The sequence below is a fragment of the Macrobrachium nipponense genome, chromosome 9 (assembly GCF_015104395.2).
Source record: "Macrobrachium nipponense isolate FS-2020 chromosome 9, ASM1510439v2, whole genome shotgun sequence".
In the NCBI taxonomy this organism is placed as follows: Eukaryota; Metazoa; Arthropoda; class Malacostraca; order Decapoda; family Palaemonidae; genus Macrobrachium; species Macrobrachium nipponense.
In genome coordinates, this window is record NC_061110.1 from 53,258,080 (window position 1) to 53,280,579 (window position 22,500).

General features: G+C 36.2%; 1 protein-coding gene across 1 annotated transcript in view; it reads left to right on the forward strand.

Annotated features, from left to right (window-relative positions):
* Window positions 1-22,500, forward strand: part of LOC135218576 (uncharacterized) — a 31,323-nt gene that overhangs the window by 8,786 nt on the left and 37 nt on the right. Inside the window, exons 2-3 of the mRNA XM_064254980.1 lie at window positions 11,935-12,078; window positions 19,964-22,500. The exon at window positions 19,964-22,500 is cut by the window's right edge and continues 37 nt beyond it. Coding sequence (XP_064111050.1) covers window positions 11,935-12,078; window positions 19,964-21,565 — 1,746 coding nt within the window. The 3' untranslated portion in view covers window positions 21,566-22,500. The remainder of the gene's footprint in view (window positions 1-11,934; window positions 12,079-19,963) is intronic.

Below are 22,500 nucleotides of genomic sequence, written 5' to 3' on the forward strand. Positions count from 1 at the left end.
CTAATCTTTTGTGCCTCTAATTGATAAAAATATCAAGAAAGGGAATTTTGTTGTCTGGTTCCCTTTCAAATTTAAATTTGATGCTGTGTACTAATGTATTCAATTTTGAAAGGAATTCGTTGAAATTGCCCAACTATTATCTCAAATTGTTATAATATCATCTACATATCCCATCTATAGCATGTCATTAGGTCTTATTGCATTTATTACTGTAGTTTCAAAATATTCCATGTAGACTGGCTAAAACAGGACTTAAAGAACTGCCCAGGCTGCATGCGAATTTTTTTTAATAAAAGGACTGCCGAATGAAAGACGTTGTTTGATACACATAATTCAACTAACTATTATTTTATCTAGGCCTAGTAGAAAATGATCTGAATAGGGACCTAATTTTTCTCTCAAAAACTGTAACTTCCTGTACTGGTACTTTTGTTAGCAGATATCTACATCTGAGCTTAAAAGATTTATGTTGTGAAGAGGTACATGTACATGTTCTTCTCTGAATTTGTGATATAAATCCTAAGAATATTCAAATTCAATGTGACTGGGAGAAAGTGTGCCTAAGAAAGGGAAAGGAGGCCGGCTAACCACTCAGAAATTTTGTAATTGAATGTGCATGAGATAACTGGTCTGAATGGAAGATTGTCTCTTTGAGTTTTGGGAAGGCCATAATAGTAAGGTAGTTTTGGGTTAATGACTTAAAATTTCTCTAGCAGTTCAATGCTGTTTCTGTCTTTGCCAATAAATCTTTGTTTTTTAGAATAGATCAGGACTTTGCCGTCATTGTCGGACCTATTTATTACATCTAATTTTTGTAGCGAGCGGATTGTTTTCGTGAATCTAGGGGGGGAACAAAGTATTTCTTGTTAAGGTCGGCTAATGCATTTTTAAAATGTCTTGAAGCACAATTCTTCTCGGCTGTCCTTTCTATCAGATATGCATTTTTCAAAAGCAACTTTAAGATCTAGATCATTTTTCCTGTCAGGCATCAGGTCAAAGGACAAACCAAAGTTTGAGTCTAAGTGTTGGGATTACGTAAGGAGGCTGTTAGACCCATTGAAAACTTTATCTTGTTGCTCAAGATTGTTCCAAGCGCCATTACTTATTAAGTTATTCAACTCTAGGGAAAGTATATTGATCTCACATGCATTAGTTGAAGGGACTTTTCCTTGAATTGGCAGAGCCAATGTTTTCTTTAGAATGTTTTTCAAAGGGTCAAGGACATGAACAAGGCGATGATAAACAAAAATAAGCACAGGAATCATTCAGCAGCAATGAAAAACGAGTGAACAGAAATCCATCTTAAAAGTAAAGTATGGAAGTGATAGCATTATGAATTATAAATAAAACTGCTTTCTTCAAATCGGGAGACAGCCGGTGGCTTTATTCTCCAAAATTTTCCTCAAATCGGGAGACAGTCGGTGGCTTTATTCTCCAAAGTACATAGTCACTCTGAAGTGGAGCGTGACGTAGTCAACATCGCAAATGGAATGCATTCTTTTCTGGTGACACAACAGATGAAACATGCTGACACAACAGGTGCCAAAGCGGAAGCACTTGGTTCATCCGAGAAGGACAGGAAGCGTTTGGGTGAGAATAGTAGTTGACTGAGTCGTTGATCAAGCAAAAAGATGTTATGATTTCGATCTCTGGCGTCATGCGGTGTCATGAGAGCTTGTCACGGAAATCGGAACGGAAAAGAAAAAAAGGTACTAAAAATGAGAAACCAAAAACTAAAACAAAGAATGAAATACAAAACGTACTGTGTAACAACGAAACTGTTATCATCTACCGGGTTATCACACGGGGCAGAATTGTCGAAATAGGATAAACTTCCCGCATTTCAAGTGTAAATGACTTTGATATACTGAATAATTTTTAAAATCGCAAATTTCTAAGATATTTGGCGAAAGGCATCCATATAAAAGCCGGTACAGGTCAACTGGTAACCTGGTCGTCGCGTATACACGGTTGATTCATAACAAGGTGAATTAGAATCCTGTCTGACTCGTACCCAAAGACATTCTTAATTAACCAGATTTTGTGAATTGTAATGAGTATGATTTATTTGCCATTGCCGCCCATGATATCAAAAAAACGTTACGAAATGACAGCTTGCTTCTGAATGGCTGGCGGGGTGGAGGGGCTAAGGCATCTCTTTAATTAAATGAATGACTTCATTAGGATGGACAAAGAGATAAGAGAGAACTTGAAGGAAAAACTGTCCCTTTTCACTTATGTACCCAGAGTCCTTTGGCTCTCCGGTCACCTGCATCAGTGTTCTTATGACTGTAAAAAAAATGCTTATTAGAAATCGTTCTTAACAGTGCACCAACATAGTTCACAAAATACTGTCAGGACAGTGATTCTTTTCATTTGACCCACAGAAGGATTAAATGATAAATGAAATCAACATACATGTAATTAGACCTGACAAAAGAAAAATACTCTTTTTGTGCAGCTAAGTGAAAAATTGGACCTGCAGAAGTATAGCAACAGGACGTAATAAATAGTCTCTATAAAGCTCTCACGATATACATTGATGCAGCTAACAAATCGCAATAATACTGATTTAAGACAAGGTTCTCGTATCCTTGATCCTTTTTTTAACATAATGCTCAAAGCAGATTTAAAAGTGAAACCAATGATTTTTCAGTAAGGATTATTAATGTCCTTAGTCTTCTTCTTCTTCCCAGCTGGTTCCCATCTTTATGTGGGGTCGCCGTTTCGGATGAGTCGTTTCCATCTATTTCTATCCTGCGCTTCTGCCTCATCAATTCCCTTCTCATGTAAGTCTCCTCTCACACCATTCTTGAACATCTTCAATTTCTATATCAGTATCCTCCAAAACCCTCCTCTTAAACTCACTCTTCTTATCCCCCTTCCTTCTCTAATTTGTCCTTAGTCTGTCTACTATTAATCCAGTACCCAGTTAATCCTGAAGAGCTTCTCCTCAATTATAAAGATCAACATTGAAAGTAATGTCCCTGGCGTGCATGAGACTGATGGCAGACGATGATTGGAGATTTCTGAAAATGAAAACACAGGAAAGGTACGACACTGAGACTGATGCCTGGAGATGAGTGGAGACTCATGAAAATGAAAACACAGGAAAGATGAAAACATGAAACTGATGCCTAGAGATGAGTGGAGACTTATGAAAAAGAAAACACAGGAAAGATGAGACACTGAGACTGATGCCTGGCGATGAATGGAGATTTATGAATATGAACACACCGGAAAGTTGAGATGCGTTTGAGCCTATGATAACGTAAACATTTTGGAGGATGAGGTTTCGCTTCCACCTTTTGCACATTCTCTGAAAAATGAAGGAAAAGTTAATACAGACTCAATAAAGAGAAAAAGGAAAAGATGTGCTCTTGGTGCTAGGGAAAGCTCTGTGTTGATTCTACCGTCATAAAATTCTGCTGAGTCAGCATGATGCTCTCTCTTTCTGTGTGTGTGTGTGTGTGTGTGCCTGTATATGAAGTGAGGCAATTGTACTCATGTTTTATCGTACTATGTGCTATTTGAATTTTTTCCCTCACGTAATAATATGTGATTATGTAGTATGGGAAATCGTAAAAGAGTTTCAGTCTTGAGAGCAGATCTCCAAATGTCTGGCCACCCGTGATCGAAGCGCTGAATTAGGTGGCTGGTTGTCTGTCAACTGCTATGAGTCGCCACTAGGAGAGAGAGAGAGAGAGAGAGAGAGAGAGACCTTACCTTACCTTACCTTACCTCTTGTTCGGGTTGCCCCAGGTCCTTCAGTGTGAGACACCTCTAATGTCTACCAGAGAATTGCTAATGCATCTTCCAGTATATTTTGCATCTTCCAATCTTGGATGGTCTGGGATGCAGCTTAGATATTTGTCGAGCTTATTCTTAAGTACGTCTACGCTCACTCCTGATATAATCCTCAGATGAGCTGGCAACGCATTGAATAGACGCTGCATTGTTGATGCTGGTGCATAGTGGATTAATGTCCTGTGTGCTTTCCTTAGTTTTCCTGGTATAGTTTTGGGCACTTTTGATCTACCTCTGCTTGCACATTCTGATATTTTTAGCTCCATGATGTTTTCGGCAATTGTAGTGTTCTCTTCTCCTTTCTAGACTATATAATTTTAAAAATTGTAGTCTTTCCCAGTAGTCAAGATTCTTAACTTCTATTCTAGCTGTATAGGACCTTTGTACACTCTCTATTTGTGCAATATCCTTTTGGTAATGTGGGTACCATATCATATTGCAATATTCAAGTGGACTACGAACATACATTTTATAAAGCATAATCCTGTGTTCAGCTTTCATTGTTTTTAAGTGCCATACAACATTCCCATTTTTGCTTTGCATTTTGCCTATAGAATTGCTATTTGATCATTGCATAACATGTTCCTATTCAACATCACACCAAGGTCTTTAACTGCTTCCTTATTAGTGATTGTCTCGTTATTAGGTCCCCTATATGCATATAGCTTTCCTTCTCTATCTCCATAATTTATTGATTTAAATTTATCAGAGTTAAATACCATCCTATTTACCTTTGCCCATTCATATACTTTGCTAAAGTCACTTTGTAGCGAGTTCCTATCTTCATCACAAGTAATTTCTCTACTTATTCTTCTGTCATTGGCGAAACTACTCACTACCGAGTCCTTAACATTACTGTCTATGTCTGCAAACATAACAACAGCAATGCAGCTAACACCATACCTTGTGGCACACCGGATATTACCTTAGCTTCATCCAATTTCTCAACGTTTGCAATAACTATCTGTTTTCTGTTGAGTAAAAATTCTTTTATCTATCTTCCTACTTTATCCACTATATTATGTTTTCTAATTTTCTTCGCTAATATATTATGGTCTACCTTGTCAAAAGCTTTTGTAAAGTCTAGATAAACCACACCTGTCTCTTTTCCGTTTATCATATTTTTATATATGTTCTCATAGTGGACTAACAGTTGGGTTGTGTACTTTTTCCGGGTACAAAACCATGTTGTCCTATATTAAACAAATTGTTTTTTATTAAATGTTTCATAATATTTTTCTTCATTACCCTTTCATACACTTTCATAATATGTGATGTTAGACTCACAGGCCTATAATCACTTGCCTCTAGTCTTGATCCACTTTTGAAAGTAGGGGTAATATATGCTAATTTATGCTCATCATAAATCTTGCCTGTATCTACACTTTGCCTTAATAATATTGCAAGGGGCTTTGTGTTAGAATGAATTACTTTCTTTAACAAAATAGCAGGGACACCATCAGGCCCAGCAGCTGATCCATTTAATTTTTCATTTATTACTGGTACAATAATTGAACGGGCTTTCATTATATCTGGTTGTCCACCCCCCCCCCCACTGATAAATTAATTCCACTATTTTTCCCAAGCCATCCCGTTAAATTCTGTTTCATTTAAGTCCTTCCATATATCATTTCTAAGGGGGTAAATTCTCACTTATATCTTTTTGCCAATTAGTTGCATATTTCCTTTTTTTCATTCGTTAATCTCCCTTCATTTCGTAGAGGGCCTATTTCTATTCTTTTTCTATTCATCTTTTTCACATACGAGTACAATAGTTTGGGGTTTTGCTTGATATTTACTAAGGTTTTTTCTTCCAAGTCCCGTTTTTCATTTTCTTTTGTTTTTATAATCTTTTGTTCTGCCTTTTCTATCTTACGTTTTAGTTCCATCACTTTCCATGCATTCTTTTCTTTTGCAAGACCTTTTTTCCACTTTCTGATTTTCTGGAACAAGATCCTTCTGTCTCTTAGTATGCATGACTGATGTTTACTTTTATTCTTCTGTATATATTCATCCACTATTTTCTCTAATATTTTATGTAATATATCCGTATTTACCTGTATATCATCACTTACGAATATGTTATCCCAATCTTTGTTTAATTTTTCCTTTATTACTGACCATTTTATATTTTTACTGTAGAAATTGTATTTTCCATATCCTTCCCACATTTTCATCTCTTGCTTATCTCTGTTTTCACTTGCTTTGGAATGGAATGTTAATTCTATGACATTATGGCCTGAAATACTCACATTATAAACTATTATATCTTTAACATAATTCACCTCGTTCACAAATACTAGGTATAAAGTATTTTCCTTTCTTGTTGGCAGGTGATTTATTTGTTGAATGTTGTATTCTAGTAGCATATCTAATAGCTTTTCGAATTGCCTCTTATCTTCTGCACTACTATTACTCTCTTTTTTATATGTATAAATGCAACCACAATCTTCTATTTGTTCTTCCCAATCTACAAAAGGAAATTTAAAGTCTCCGGATAGGAAATAGTCCAGTCTTTGAGATTTCTACATATATCATCCAATTTTTCTATTATTTGTATTATGTCAAACTCTTTAGTATTAGGGGGTCTATATATTACTATGTTCATTAATTTTTCAGATTCAAATTCTACCGCTATTAGTTCACACTCTGAATTACTATATTTTTCATATGTTTTTCTTTCTTTTATGTCTTTCCCATATATTGCGGTTCCCCTTTGATTACTATTTTTTTCTATCTGATCTATAAGTTTGGAACCCCTTTATTTGATCATCATTACCAGTCTCTTGGGAATACCAGGTTTCACTTATATTCATTATATCTATTTTCTTTTTATTTTGGGTTAGTTCTTCTAAGAACTCTATTTTTCTTTTTGAGTTACTCGTAGCTAAACCTTGCGCATTCATCAATATGATGGTTTGCGTGTTATCCCAATCATTTAATATGGGTAATAACAAGAATTTTCCCATGTCCCTTTCCTGTTCTGGTATGTTGTTCTTTTCTTCATTTCCAGAAATTCTGACATTAAAAATCCAACTTTTCCAACATATTTGATCTTCCTTCATCATAATTATTCATTTTGTGTATGAATCTGCAATTTTCTCTGTATCTGCACCATCCCCTGGCATCGTATATACAGTTCTTGTTTCTTGCACTGTATCTTGGAGCTGATGTTGCATTTTCGTTGCTGACATACCATAGCGCGGTGATGGCTTGTTTTTTTCCTTCTCCTCGTGTTCTTTGTTTCTTTCTTTATTTGTTTCTTTTCTATTATGGATTTTATTATTTAATTGATTTTGATTCATGGCTACAGGGTGCATATATTTAAATTTTTTGTTGAACTTACATCCTTTTCATTCTTTTAAGTTTGGCATATTTTTGGATGTAGATCTCTGCATTCATCCTCATAGCTGTCTAGGTATGCACATTTACCATAAATCTCATAACTGTGACATATAATACCTAGGGATGTTTGTAGTAATATCTTTCACCGAATCTGCAATTCCCTCTTTTCAAAAGGGTGCAAACTGTGTCTTTCTTTTCTTTTTCTTTTTCTTGCTCTTTCCAATCAGTATGCAGATCTGGGTAAAGCCTCTTCGGAATTTTATTTTGTGTTGTCAAGTCGTAATTTATTTCTTCGTATGAATGCTGCTTTATTGCCTCATATGTAGTATCTATGAGTATCTCTGCATCCATACTCTTGTCCTGCTCTTTGTTTTCATTATTTGTTTCTGTCATTTCAGTTTTATTTTCTTCTTTTCCGTTTTCCTCTTCTTACTCTTCCTTATCTTCTTCATCCTCTACTATTTGCACATTAAGTCTCGATTTAATAACAGAGAGAGAGAAAAATATGTCCCATCATAACCGAATGGCCTTGGCGAGGCATCCCTCAGCCAGTGGATGTGAAGCCATTTCAGAATCTATCCATAAGTAATATTTATGCCTTTTTTCTTCTAACCTTCTTCACAGAAAGATACATTCTTATTTATGGCGTATGGGCCTACCAACACTGAAATACTTGCATTTGTTAACTTTGAAGATAAGATTTTCTTATTATCAATTAAATGAGTATTAGTTTCGCTTAATTTTCTTACAAAGCATACTTTATTAATTGCTGTATTTTAATGCATATATCCTTAAATCAACGGTAGAAAGGTAAGTGAAAAAGGACTTGGAACAAGTTCTTTCGTAGTATATTCTAGCATTTTCAAATTTGCACTGTGACTGTGAACTTGGAGATGTAGAATATACTACGAAAGTAAATAGTTGTTTCAAGTCCCTGTTTTACTTACCTGTCTACCGTGGATTTAAGGATATTCTCAAGTACGTGTTCCTTCGTGCTACATTGGATAATGCATACATATAATATATATATATATATATATATATATATATATATATATATATATATATATATATATATATATATATAATATATATGTTATATATATATATATATATATATATATATATATATATATATATATATATGTATGATATATATACACACAAATATATATATATATATATATATATATATATATATATATATATATATATATGTATATATATATAAAGAGAAACGAGGGAGAGACGTTTCCTGGTGTAATGGTACCGTAACTCGGTACTATGTCTAATCGTAATAGCTGACGAAGCAACGAAGAGAACGAAGCAAGGGAAAGCAGTACTGTTTTTGCTTATCACTGTAAAATGATTTGAACGTTGTTTGAGGATACTTGTTTGAACTAGTTTTAGTTGGAGGTGCTCATTGTTCGCCTTATATTTGTTTTCAATCCCAAATGGTTAAATTAATAAGATGTATAAAGCCTCAATTGATAACATGTGACACTATGTGTTGTTTCATTACTTGTATATAGTCTTCAAAACGGGCTGCAGGGGATTTCCAATGCACTGCAGATTATGCAATGAGCAGAAACTCAAAACTCATATAGTTTTTCACTGGCCACAGCTTTTTTTTCTTTCTTTCTTCCTTTTTAAGTACAATTCAGCTTCTTTTAATTTGAAACGACACTTGAAGCTTACATGAAAAGCGCGGACTTCTGCAGTATATTTCATTATCACTTACCGCACATAACTCATTCAATTAGACATTGGAAATTTCTTTACGCCTAAGTTTTCCGCCGCTTCTCTTGAGAGTCGTATGACCGCTTAAACAACGCCAGTCTCCCAGACCGATGAACTCGCTGAGGTACAATTGCTACTGAACAAAAGGACACCAGCAGATTAAAAAGGAAACAATTCCAAAGTGGCTACTTGTGCTGAATTGCAGGTTCGCCTAGTGACTGGAATCTTCTAAATTGCCTAAGATAACATTTGTTATATTCATATTTTGAAATGGCAGACTTGCTCATAAGAAATACTGGCATTACATTTAATTATTATACGCTTCGATTTAGCTTCCTTCTGTGTCTGTTTGTTTGTCTTGGTCAAATATTGTAACTCAATTTTCGACCTCTTCCCTTCTTCCGATGGCCACATTCACGCAACGGTACGACCTGCAGGTCTCTGGCTGTGGCCGGAGCATCAGTGGCCGACGACCGAAACCGTACCGGCCTGAGATTGAGTGAAATCAGGTTAGTCTACTCTCGACCAGCAAAGGGAAAGATGGTATCAGAGAGGGAGCTGCAGATTCTTGCTCTTTTTACTGTAGCTTACGTGAAAGGTAAGCAGCCGAGAAGGAGGAAAAGGGTTTGGATAAAGATATCTGACATAGTGCTCGCATACTAAATGGGTGGTGCTTCTCCTGCGACTTTTAACCATAGACTGAGGATAAGCCTGCATGCCATGTCGAAGACATGGCATACATTCAGGCCTGCTCGAACAGGTCTCGAGCTGTCCGGTCGCCTGTGAGTTCGAACCTTAGGATTGAAATCCCGCCATACACGCAACGATACAGTTAAACGACGCCCACAACGTTCTTACCTGAAGGCTGCAAATGAGCGTGAATGGGATCCCTTACATAATCAGTAGGTAAGACGTGACCTCTAGTGATCCTACAGTGACCTCTCCCAGTATCTCAGGATCTGTATGAGAAACTCTTCGGATGTTTCACAGCTTCTTTGATTCGATAAATAACCCTATGGATTGTTCAACCCTTCTTTGGCTCGAGGCCATTAATTTCATTAGCTACATCATAACACACGAAAATATAAAATAAAAATTAAAAAAAAGCATATTTTAAACACGCTTTTATAATGCACTAAAAAGTGAAAAATAAATTTTTTGAGACACCAGGATTTTGTTCCAATTAAGCATGTCTACAAAAATAAAAGCGTGAGGGGCAAACATGGTAGGAAATATTACAAGAGATAGAAAATATATAGATTTCTTTTCTTGTAGCATTTCCTCCCATGTTTGGCGACATGATTTCTTTTTATTTCTTGTAGCATTCCCTTCTTTGTTTGGCCCCGCCCTTCTAGTTTTGTAGACATGATTAATTATTAGAAAATTCTGGTGTTTCTCAAAAAGATTTATTTAGCATTTTTCAGTGCATTTTAATAAAAGCGTGTTTTAAAAACTTTTTTTTTTATTATATTTACCCTACATGCTCATTATTTTGTAAACAGATATAGGTATTGCAAACCTTGCTGAAAATAATGCACCATTTGCCTGGAGAGATGAAATTGAAAAAAAAAATAAAAGATAAAAACAGTAATGAAGACAGATTTTGCGCAAAGAGGGGAAAACACAGCGTTAGGCTGAGAAGGATGAAAGCGTTTGATTCTTCCAAAAGGAGTTATGAACTATGATATCCAGTGCAAGTTCCTTGAGTTGGAATGTAGTAAAAGACAAAAAATGACAAAGGCAGCAATGGGCTTACCGAGTAAGTTCTGGAAATCAAGCAGACGGAAATGGCTCGCAAGGAAGTTTATGCATATCTAGTATGATCGTAGTATTACAGTGAAACTACCAAAAAAAAAATTTTTTTAACTTTTTTATTTGAGAATAAAAAGAAGCTTAAGGAGAATAACAGGAGTCGACTCAGACGGCAGAATCAAGTCAGAAATGACCCCGTAATGGACGGTTCTCAACGATTATAAATCTGGTTCGATTTCCAAACCTCCCTTCCGCAGTTATTGTGTTTTGCATGTCCTAACATCTCTGGAGTCAAATTTGCGTTGGAATGTAAGACTTAATTCAAGGTAATTAAAGCCAGCAGAGTTATTACTGGGAGTAACTCATTTTACTTACTAACACTGATAAGGATTAACATCACCTCGAAGCTTGATCTCTCAATTTAAGTATGTAAAATGTTTAAATAAGAAGAAATATACAATAGCAGGTGGCATCCTGAATCATTCATTATTTTTCTGACAACATGATAGTAATGTGAAAATCATACGATGGTTTTGGAAATCTTAAAGGTTGCAGTCGCAGTCGCAGTACTGCACGACTCCTGCCATTGCTCAGCCTTTTTTACTGACATCTATCAGATTGCAAACACTGCGTGACTTTAGGTTTCCACGCAACATCGTTCGTTGCATTTTTGCGAAATGAACGGGAATATCTCTGTCCTATTTGTCGCTACTGGTCACTGGAGGTACCAGGCTCGGCAATTCTCTGCTGCTGGACAGTAACCAAATTGGCAGTTGAAAGCAGCATGTCCGGGATCCCTGAACCATGCGCGGCCTTTCAAAGGCTCGCTAACGAGGTCTTTTATTTAAAGGTATTCTCAGATATGCTTTCCTATGCTTATTTATTCTCCCCATATCGTTATTTCTTCCCCTATTTTCTGTAAAAGATTATATAATATTCACTTTTCGCGTGAACTTCTTACTTATAAATGCTATAATATATACTAATATAGACGTATATGAATAAATATATATGCACACATACATACATATATACATACATACATATATATATATATATTACTATATATATATATATATATATATATATATAATATATATTATATATGGTGCTTTGTTGCTATTTCGCACGTGGATATCGTATCCGCTGGAATCTTGCGAGGTAAGTTTTAGCTACTTAGTTTATCCGTTAATAATGAATGAGAATTGATAATACTGAAAGTAACAAATCAGTCTCGAAAAATCCAGCGCACATGAACTTTCCACTGAATAACCGCGACCGCCATTTCAGGGGAAAGCAGCCAGACTACCCTACCAGTTTTCCTACAACGTGAAAGACGCAGCTCAGGGCGCAGACTTCGGCCACCAGGAAGGGAGTGATGGCACCACCGTCAAGGGACAGTATTTCGTCGTCCTACCTGACGGACGCAGACAGGTATGTGGCCTCTTGCTCCGGGAGAGACAAAGGACAAAATAGTTTTGCGAAATGGCAGCCATTGACTGTTCTTATATGAGTGTTTAGAGCTGTGGTTCTTAACCTTTTTACTACCACGCTCCTTCTAAGAGTTGGTCCTTTATTTAACATCTCCCCCTTGCATCTAGGAGTAAAATTCCCTCCCAGATTTAAAGGAAAATAAAAAAAAAAGTAATTACAAGGCATGGTCAGCCCAACGAGCCTAACTAGAGTAGTAGACTCTAGGAAAGTAACGTTATTAGGCGACATTTTGCATTTTTTTTTTTTCGTAAACTTCTGGATATGAGTTCCTCACTCTTTTGAAGAGAATAACGAATATAATTAGAGATTTTTTTTCCCTCAAGCTCCCGCCTCCCCTGGACATTGCTGACACCCCCTAGGGGGAACGCGCCCCCCAGGTTAAGAACCACTGGTTTAGAGACTTGAGATTTTCTAAACGTCCTCCATTTCTTTCTGTATCAAGGATGAGCGTGAAATTGAAAAGTCGAATCTGGTGCCTCCTGTTCCTGGGCATCTATTTTGTTCAGAAGCATTGCTTGACCAAGATGACAGGATAGATCTCATTTAATCCAAAAGAAGGTTTTTCGCTGCAGGATTTTCTTCCACTTCTTGCATTAGCTGGAATTAAACAGACAGCACCTAAACTAGATGTCGATTATATAACGATCCGGGTTTTTTTTTCTTTATTTTCCTCGAACAGATGACCGAGGTTGAAATTAGCACAGTCATCTACTTAATTAATAGGCCGTCTGTCTGAGTATCGTTACAAGCAGATTAGTTCAATATCTTTTCGGAAGAACTTGTAGAATGTTCACTGATTTACATGCTATAGTTAGAGTATAGCCACATTTGATAAGACATTTTTGCTTCTGGTGAATTGTTATAGCCTAGTGCAAGCCTATACATACCAACTTCAATGGGATGTCTGTCAATTAAGCGGATATCATGCATTTACATTGCTGCCAAACGTGCCAAAGAGATACGGATTGTTCATAACTTGATCACGGCCCAGTGATTGTTATTCGGAGAAAGGTCAGTTGATGTATGAGACCTTAAACGTAACGAACAAAAATGACGGGCAACAAACGGCAAATCTGTTGAGGTCATCCCATTTTGAATCCTGTTCACGCGTAGGTATGAATGATTCACATCCAGTTCAATATGTCACGATTTATAGACCCTTATAATTTCACGGACTCCACCGGAGATTCCAAGGAGTGACGCGGCAGCATCCGGAGGACTGACCGGTATGTACTCGTATGTACGACGTGCGACTTAATTGTCATGTAGCACAGACTGATAACAAAAACTTCTTTGATGTAACATGATCGTCATTTGAACCATCTTGATCCTCTCCCGATTTTAAGGGATATACTACGTGCATATACTGCATCAGTCATAAACTCTTTGAAGGTACTAAGGTTTTGGTATGAAACCTTTGTGTAAAACGTTTGTAAGAAGATGGACATAGAAAATGGTCCTGCTAGAATTAGTAGTTATGAAAGGGAGGTTGTTCAGGATTCTTGGCTCTGAATGTAACTTGTTGAAAGTTGCAAAACGTTGGTATGATGAAGGCAAAACGAATCAAAATTTTCAGTTACTGGTCTGGTGGAAATAGACGGTCAGTAAAAAAGTTCTTACATGACTGAAGCTTCCTTAGCTCTTTCATACCTTTATGGATGGAGTGGCCTAAGAAACTCAAGAAAGTACACTACTTGTTGATGTCAATGCAGATTTACGGAATAATAAAAAGTCTTCAGTTAGTGGCTGACTTTTGCAGTGATACCTCATTGACTGGATATATAGAGGAGAAACTGCAGAAATAAACAGAAGAGCTTGAAGAAGTTCATAAAGTTTAAACTTTTAGAGGGACTGTGATGTAGAGTAAAGTTACATGTCTCAGAAACCATAAGGATGGAATAATGAATGTTAAATTAGTGATGGAAGGATGGAAGCAGTCTGCATGCATACCTAAAAGCAGGATTTTGTAACAGATGATAGCAAAATGAGATAAAAGGCCGGGAACAGAAGGGTCAATGCAATTGCCTTAGGAACATCCATACAAAAGGTCAAGAAAAGAGAAGTGACTACGAAAGGCAAAGTTTTCATGGGAGAAGTAATTAATGATTCATTAATTCCTCTTTACAGAGAATGAGCAAAAAAAACATTATTCGTTTGAGAAATGTTTATGAAAAGAAGGAATCCAAATGTAGAAAAACTGAAATATCAAAAGTGGTAAAAAGATTATTGTTGGCAGAATGGTTTTAATGTGTCTCCGGGCCGTGAGAAGGCTATTGACTAGAAAAAAGAAAGTGATATTCGAGTTTCAGGAGGTAGAAGGAGACCTAGAAAGTGTTGGATAACCGAGATGAAGAGGCATTTGAACAAAAGTACCCAGGAATCGATAGAATGGATGCATAGAGATGTCATTTGTACAGTGTTCAATGGGGTTTCTCTCTTCTGTAGAGAGATATTGGTTAGAAAGTGGAAGTGACTGCTGCTTGTTAATCTGGAGCTATCCCTAATATGCACATACACAAATACACACACCGCCCCCACACCCACACACACACACACACACACACACACACACACACACACACACATATATATATATAGGATATATATATATATATATATATATATATATATATATATATATATATATATGAACCTGAAGAGATAGACAGCAGTCTCTGAAATATCAGTACTTTCTTTCTACATTCTGGCGTTTTTATGGCTCCTATTTCTATATTATATATTATTATTATTATTATATATATCATTATGTATATACATATATATATATATATATATATATATTTTATATATCTATATACTTACATACATATAATACATACATATATATATATATTAATATATATATATAATATATATATATATATGTGAATATATATATATATATATATATATTATATATATATATTTTTCTGACTCACATTGGGATCAAATCCTAGTCTCTCAAATGAAAGGCCAGGGCCCAACCAACTGAACCTCATAAGTCATAAAAGAAGTTGGAACCAAAGAGCTTCTGTACCTGAGGTTTTTCCTGGGTGGGCTGCCACCCAACATACCAACGACTTTTACCCACCAGTGACCTTGTTGATAGCATTTCATTCAAATTACCCCTTCACGTGAATGTGATTGAACTATTCAACATATGAGCACGTGTTTCACAAAAATAAGTTTCTGATAAACTCTTGCTCGTCTGCTTCTCTCTCTCTCTCTCTCTCTCTCTCTCTCTCTCTCTCTCTCTCTCTCTCTCTGTGAGCTTTTGTGTGTGCGTGCTCGTAAGTGTTTGTGAGCACTTGAGCGTGAGTCACTGAACTTTCATGTATATTATCATATGTTCATGTATAATTATTTTTTAACTATACGATTGATTTAACGAGGTAATCCTACGGCTTAGGGGTCCAAATTCACTGCCATACTTAAATTCAAGATCAGCACGCAGATTTGTCAAATATTTATTGAATCATGGAAAAATGAAAGAATCGGCAGTTTATCTTCTTACAAAAGCAGGGATTTAAAAAGAATAAAAAAGGAGGAATGGGGAACGTAAATAAACAAACACATGTCTCTGGGGTGCGGACCCATAGAATTTTGAGAAAATCGTAAATCTCTGCTTCTGTAAGCAGATAAACTGCTTATTTCTCAGATTTATGGAAAAGTGGCTACTGAAGAGCAAGAGCCCGTGACAGATTGCTACTTGGTTCCTGGTTCCCAAGCGCTCACTTCACACATACAGTTGCGGGCACACTACACTATTCTCGTGAGGTGCAGAGCTTTATTCCCTTTGTATTCTACAATATCTACTTTTGTAAGCAGATATACTGCTCTTTTCTTCTTCTTTTTCTTCTTATTCTTCTTCTTTTTCTTCTTCTTCTTCTTCTTCTTCTTCTTCTTCTTCTTCTTCTTCTTCTTCTTCTTCTTCTTCTTCTTCTTCTTCTTCTTCTTTTAGAAAATATACTACTTCTGTTTGCAGATCTGTCAAAAGAAGAAATTGAATATAGGAAAGAAAACTTAAACAAACACACACAGAGCAGCAGTGAATTTGGATCCCCAAACTGTAGGATTACAATTCAATGGTTCATAAACAAAATAATAAGTTAGAGAATATAAAACAACATTGTGAAATGCAATGAGCACGAGTTACTACGTGCCAATTTTATGCACTGTAGATTATTTTAGTTATCCAAATCCTAGTGTTCGCTTTTTCGTTTTCTTTCGTAAAGAATTTCAATTAAAGAAAATGTACACCTAGCAAAGGAAGGCTTAATTGTTTTTACGACCCTACGCCATATATACTAACAGAGCCTAGAATTCAGTTTCTTAAAGATACAGTGAGATATATCACAAAGGTTATTTACTTCCGCTTTTAAATTCATTTACGTAAAGCAATTAGTTCAATAACTGATTCTCTGGTTTTAACGTATACTATATGTCTGTGCAAAATGACCGAATCATCTTAACATTTCCTGTCGTCTAAAAGATTCATCTTTCTCGTAATGTGATAAGGCGGAATCGAATATTTTAAGTCTAAACTTTTTTTAAACATAATCAGTTAATCAATTAATTGTGTCTTACTCGTGACTGAGGTTAGCCGCGCTATCATGAATAAGATAAGTTCTGTGCTCTTATCGGCTAACTGAAGAATTTTTTCAAATAAATGGATCGATTTTGAACTTACCTTGGCTGATGATTGCATTTTTTCAAAAACTTCTCCTTATTACTGTATTCAGTAATTGTTAGAGTACCCTAAAATTCACAGTTCTATTCTATGGATATAGGAATCGTATAGATTTTTATGCTGTTCTAATCTCTTTACCCATGATTTTTCAGTCTGACCAGTGCAAAATTAGTCACATGACTTACTCGGTATTTGATGTCCATATCTTGTGAAATTGTCGGGAGGGCTCTTTGTACGTGCTTGTTTCATTGTATTATTAGTTTCGAATTTGCTACATTACCTCTAAAGTTCCTAAAGATATTTACTAAAGAAAGTATTCATCTTTACCTTCCCTGGCTGAAACCCTGAACAACGTTTCATTGAGTGGCATGATTTTGCATGATATTCTGCTTTCAAAAACATTCCATAAATATATACGTACTTACATATACATGTGTGGATATATATATATATATATATATATATATATATATATATATATATATATATATATATATATATATATATATATATATATATAATGCTCAGAATTGGAAATAACGAGTTGGGCAAAGCGTCACCAAAATCTTATAGTAAAATTTCTTGCTGAATTCAAATTTACTTTCGTTAACACATATTTTAAGCAGTTCTCTTAAAGTGTTCTTGGCAAATGACATATCCACCTTTGTGCTGTCGAAGGTATCAAAATTCGCACTCGATCCCACCTCAAAACTAACAAGTCTGGACTCACTATCAGCTCTGTAGCTACATGACCTCATTTATCAAGTCTGCACTGTTCTGTCTGTCATCATCAGAAAGGGTACCAACCAGTGGGTTAAGAATTCGGACGAGGTATTCTGCTACAGCTACACTGTATGAAGCACAACCAATGAAGTGAAAACTGAAGTCGTGGGAAAATTTGTTTTGGGAGATTTTAAGGATCTTCACGAATGCGGTCATGATGGCTGCGTCACACAAATATTTCTATCAGGTTTCATTCCCTTTTTGTACTTCTTTAACTTAGTTACTGAAATGACAGTTCACAGATTGAACATAAAAATTCCTTGCTAATGCAACTGTTAAAATCATTTTATTGATTTTCTTTCGTACGGATGTTTTCACATATGCAGTTCTGTACATTGAAATTCCAGTTTAAAATGTGACATGTTTTTTGCCCAATTTTCGAGTTGTTATTTTGTATCATGGTAATTCACACTTTTATAGGATTTTTAGGTGATTTACATTTAGTTATTTTCTTTGCACGTATTTTCATCACTGAAATTGATAGTGCACCGATTTGTCAGATTTCGTTATGTGAAGTATTCCTCATCATTTGTCAATACTTTGATAGTAGCTACCTTCGATCTCCTTGGGAAAGTTGGAGTCAGGTTGTTCCATGTTTCTGTAGAAAATTCTCTTGACTATGCTTACGTCTACACTAGGAAAGGCATCGTTCTTTTCCAAACTGCTCAGTCCTTTAGGTATTTGCACACTGTTAGGACTAACTGAAATTCAATCCGTAGCCTCAGGCGTGAGTCATTTGTTTGTTCGATACTCATGTATTCAAGGGAGTAGCGGTGGTTGTTGTTAAGGTTGCAAACAGATTTGTAAATGAAACATCCATGGGTGAAAAGAAAAAGAGGAAAATGTCTGTGAGAGGGAGAAATGGGTCAGTAACAGAAGAATGAGGAAATACAGCCTCATGATAGGAATTGCAAGTCACATCTAAGTTACCAAAGAAATGTGACCTAACTGAATGTAGTACTGTGAGGCATTGCAATAAAAATGTTCATAAGGTTATTCTCAAATGACTGCAGAAAGAAGTTAAAAAAATTAGAGATGAGTGATCTGCCTTTACAAAAGGTACGAGCTTAACATATCGAGCATTAAATTTTGTTTTATGACATTGTGTTGGAGTGTATGAAATTAAAAAATCCCTTTGAAGGCTTTCGAGAAAGCAATCGGAAGTGTCCACAGTTCCAATATTATGGAAGGGGATTAAAAGCAGTAATGCCTGCTTGAAGCTTAATAAGGCCGTTTTTGCGTCAGATGAACTTGACACAAAAATACTGCTTTAACGCTCCTTTCTGGATTAAAGAGACCGCCAAAAGCTTGTTCACGATCTGTATGACAATGTTCGGTCCAAAATTGGACTGTATGAGCAGAGTTTCATAATGACAAGAGTAAAATGGTAAAATCCGTTGGAGTACCATCAATGATTAGGGGCACTAGCTCCCTAACAAGTTCTGTAGTACAGGACTGGCATTAAAATCTTCCTACAAGAAAAAAAAATCAAAAGTCATTACGTCGTATGCTTCAGTCTCAAATCCTTGTTATTTTCACGAGTGTATTAAAGAAGGTAATGCACATTTTACATTTCATCAGGGTTTGGGAAATATCCGGTCTAGCTTAACTGAACTCTGGATGATAAAGTAGGAAGCTAATTACTGTTAACTAAATTCTCTGGAGAGCATCTCCTGCAAAATATATTTCCGTGGTCAGGGAGAGGCAGAGCGTGAATGCTAGCTACCCCGAAAGTGTTGATTTCAAAGTTCCCACGTGAACGCTACATTTTCCCCTTAAATGTGTATATAGTATTCAACAGATAACATCACCCATGTTTACTGTGTGATCTGTGAAGACATTTGTAGTTTTTCTATGCTCGAGACTGACGAGTTTGAGGGTCTGAAGATAACTATCCACAAAGACTTAGAGAAAAATAGAATTAGTGACTACAGACACATCCTGCAAGACTGACAGCTTATCCAGCAGTGGTAAAGTGGCAACAAACAAAAGCATCTGAAGGTAACATCATTCTTAGATTATTTGTTCTAGAGTGTTTGCATTTTACAGGAAGCATAACCCCCAAGAACTTTTACTTTAATTCATGCTCGTTTCAACATTACTCGTTTCCATATAATTATAATATATAAAATGACTTTGCTTTACATTATTTTATAAGATGAATAAGAGTTATTTAATGAACTGTTTTCAATAGTTACTTCTAGTGTTTAATACAGCTTAGTTGAAAATAATTTTCAAGAGAGTGTTTTTCAGATATGAGCTTCATATTACTACTGAAATTTTCGTCTGGGAATTTTCATCCGCCTGAACTAAATACAAAAGAATTGAATTAATATTAAATTTTCATTTCAGACAGTCCAGTATCGAGCGGATCATGTGAATGGCTACCAAAGTGAAGTAGAATACCAGCCTGGGGATGCGTCTGTTGGAGGATTTGTCAGCGGAAACGCTCTTGTTCTTGAACAAATCTTCAACAACAGGAATAACAATAATTGGCTGAATACAAGTCCTAACAGCAATATCAACAACCAATATCAAGCAGAGGTGTTACAGACAGAGGATGCTCTAAACGAAAACATAGGAAATCAGGACCAGTATACCCCCAGCGAAGACGTTCCCAATGAGCATCACCAAGATGGTGGAAGTGACCACAGCAATTCTCTCGCTGATGAAGATTCTGTGCAACCTTTCCATGTTAGCAATGATCACTACCAGACTCCTGTTGATAATCAGTTCCAGCATCTTTCCTCTGGCAAGCAACAGGGATTCATTACTGATGACAGTCACTTTCATCCAGTTGATATTGATGGTCAATTTCACACACAGAGTATTGTAGATCAATCTTTTGAAAGTAATCACTATCAGTCTTTGAATACTGAAAATAATTTTCAGACATTAGTAGGAAATGAACAGTTCTCTCCATCGAGTAATGGGAATCCTTTCCAGCCGGCAAATGAAGATCAGCACCAAAATCAAGAAAGTAATCAGTTTTTGCAGTCGGAAGAAATAACGAATGATAAAAGCATCAAGCCTTCTCTTCACTCCAGTCATCAACCTGGCAATGGCGTTGACGCACAGTCTGCTCTTGGGGAAAATCAGTATCAGCCAGCAGGCAATGGCGATCCCCTCCCTGTCAATGAAGGCAGCGACTTCCATCAAATTCAAGAAAACGGAGTCCAAAACCAACCTACAGTTTCAGATCAGTACGAAGATATAAATGGAAATGATCAGTTTGTGTTACAACATGAAGGAAACCCATCTGATATCTTTGCAAGTTCTGATCATACACAGGCCGATGGCGACCTTAACCATTTCCCTCAGTCAAGTGGTAGTAGTCCAGTCTATAATACTGATAGTGGGCCTTCGAATGTCCGAACTGAAAGTAACCCATTCATAGTGGAGTTGGATGTCAAGCCTTTTCACCCTTTTATCCAAAGTGATCAGTTTCAACCGTCATTCCCAAACGACGATAGCAATGCCTCCCAGACACAAACTTTCCTTGATCCGAATGCAGTTCTAAACATTGAACATTCTGATTTCAGTCCTAGTTATAGCAGTAACGAATATGAACATTCTATAGAAACTATTCATGACCACACCCCAAATCATGATGCACTACAGCATATTAGCGAAGAGAATTTTCCTCGAAGAAGAGATGTTCATCATATAAATCATACTGTGAGTCAAGTTCCTTCAACAGAGCATCAGTCCATAATGAGACTTGATGAAGATGACGACGGAGATGATGACTTCCGGGGCCATTATGAAAATGACAGTTCAAGCGAAGTGTCTGAAATTGAAAGCAACCAGCATTTCGAAGATGGAAGTGACCATAATGGCGATGCCACTTCTGAAAAAGAAAACGGAAACAGCTTTCAAGGTGAACATTCAGACCAGACCATTCCAGAAGTTCCCGAGGATGATAACCAACACAGTGAGACCTCAAATCATTAGTCTGATGCAGCTACAAGGTGTTTATTTTGAAGAACTATATAAAACTCTCCTTTGTTTTCAGAAAAGTGAAGTTCAGTTTAAATTGCCTGCAGACAACGTTTTGTTGTACTGAACTAGCCACAGAACCATAAAGCAGCACTTTACAACTTGTTGAGAAGTTCTTGTTCTTATAAGATTATTAGGACATAAATGTGAAAGGTAGGCAAAGTCATGACCTATATAATTACTGATACATGGAAGGTATACGAGACTTTCTTTGTCTGTTCGGGCGTCTCATTATCAGAGATTTCCAGACTGAGTGCCGTGCCAGCAGAATTTGGGGGAATTTCCAAAAGTTTCGTAAACGAGATTTTGCGCAATAGACGCCCCTCTATTTTGAGGTATAAATTATGCAAATTATGTTATCATTTACAAAACCATAACAGTTCTTTCTGAGAAACATAACAGGTTAGAACATTGAAATGTTATAAATTTTCAAATATAATGACCTATATATTCTAAGATCATGCCCGGAATGAAGCCAGATTGAATAGGCAGGCAGCTTCAGATATTGTAAACAGTCCCAAACAATACACTATCGTCGAGAGAAATGATTGTGTGGCTTAAAGAACGTGACCTGGATGCGAATCTTCTAAGCCGAAGAATGTCACTCACTGGTGCAGTGAGTGAGTAGCAGCTCCTGTCGCCGCTGGGGGGGAAGGGAGTTGGGGGGGGAGTGAACTGGCTGTCGAAACAACGCTCGAATGTGCGCTATCCTCGATCCAACTCTATAGATTGTTGAAAGAATATAATACAATATTATACAAAAAATTTGATAGGAATTACTAGGGTTTTGTTGTAAATATTGTAAATTAATACGTATTCTTGTTGATTGTTGATATTTAGTTTACATAGTCTGCATTGTATATTTATTTACGATACTATTTTTATACGAA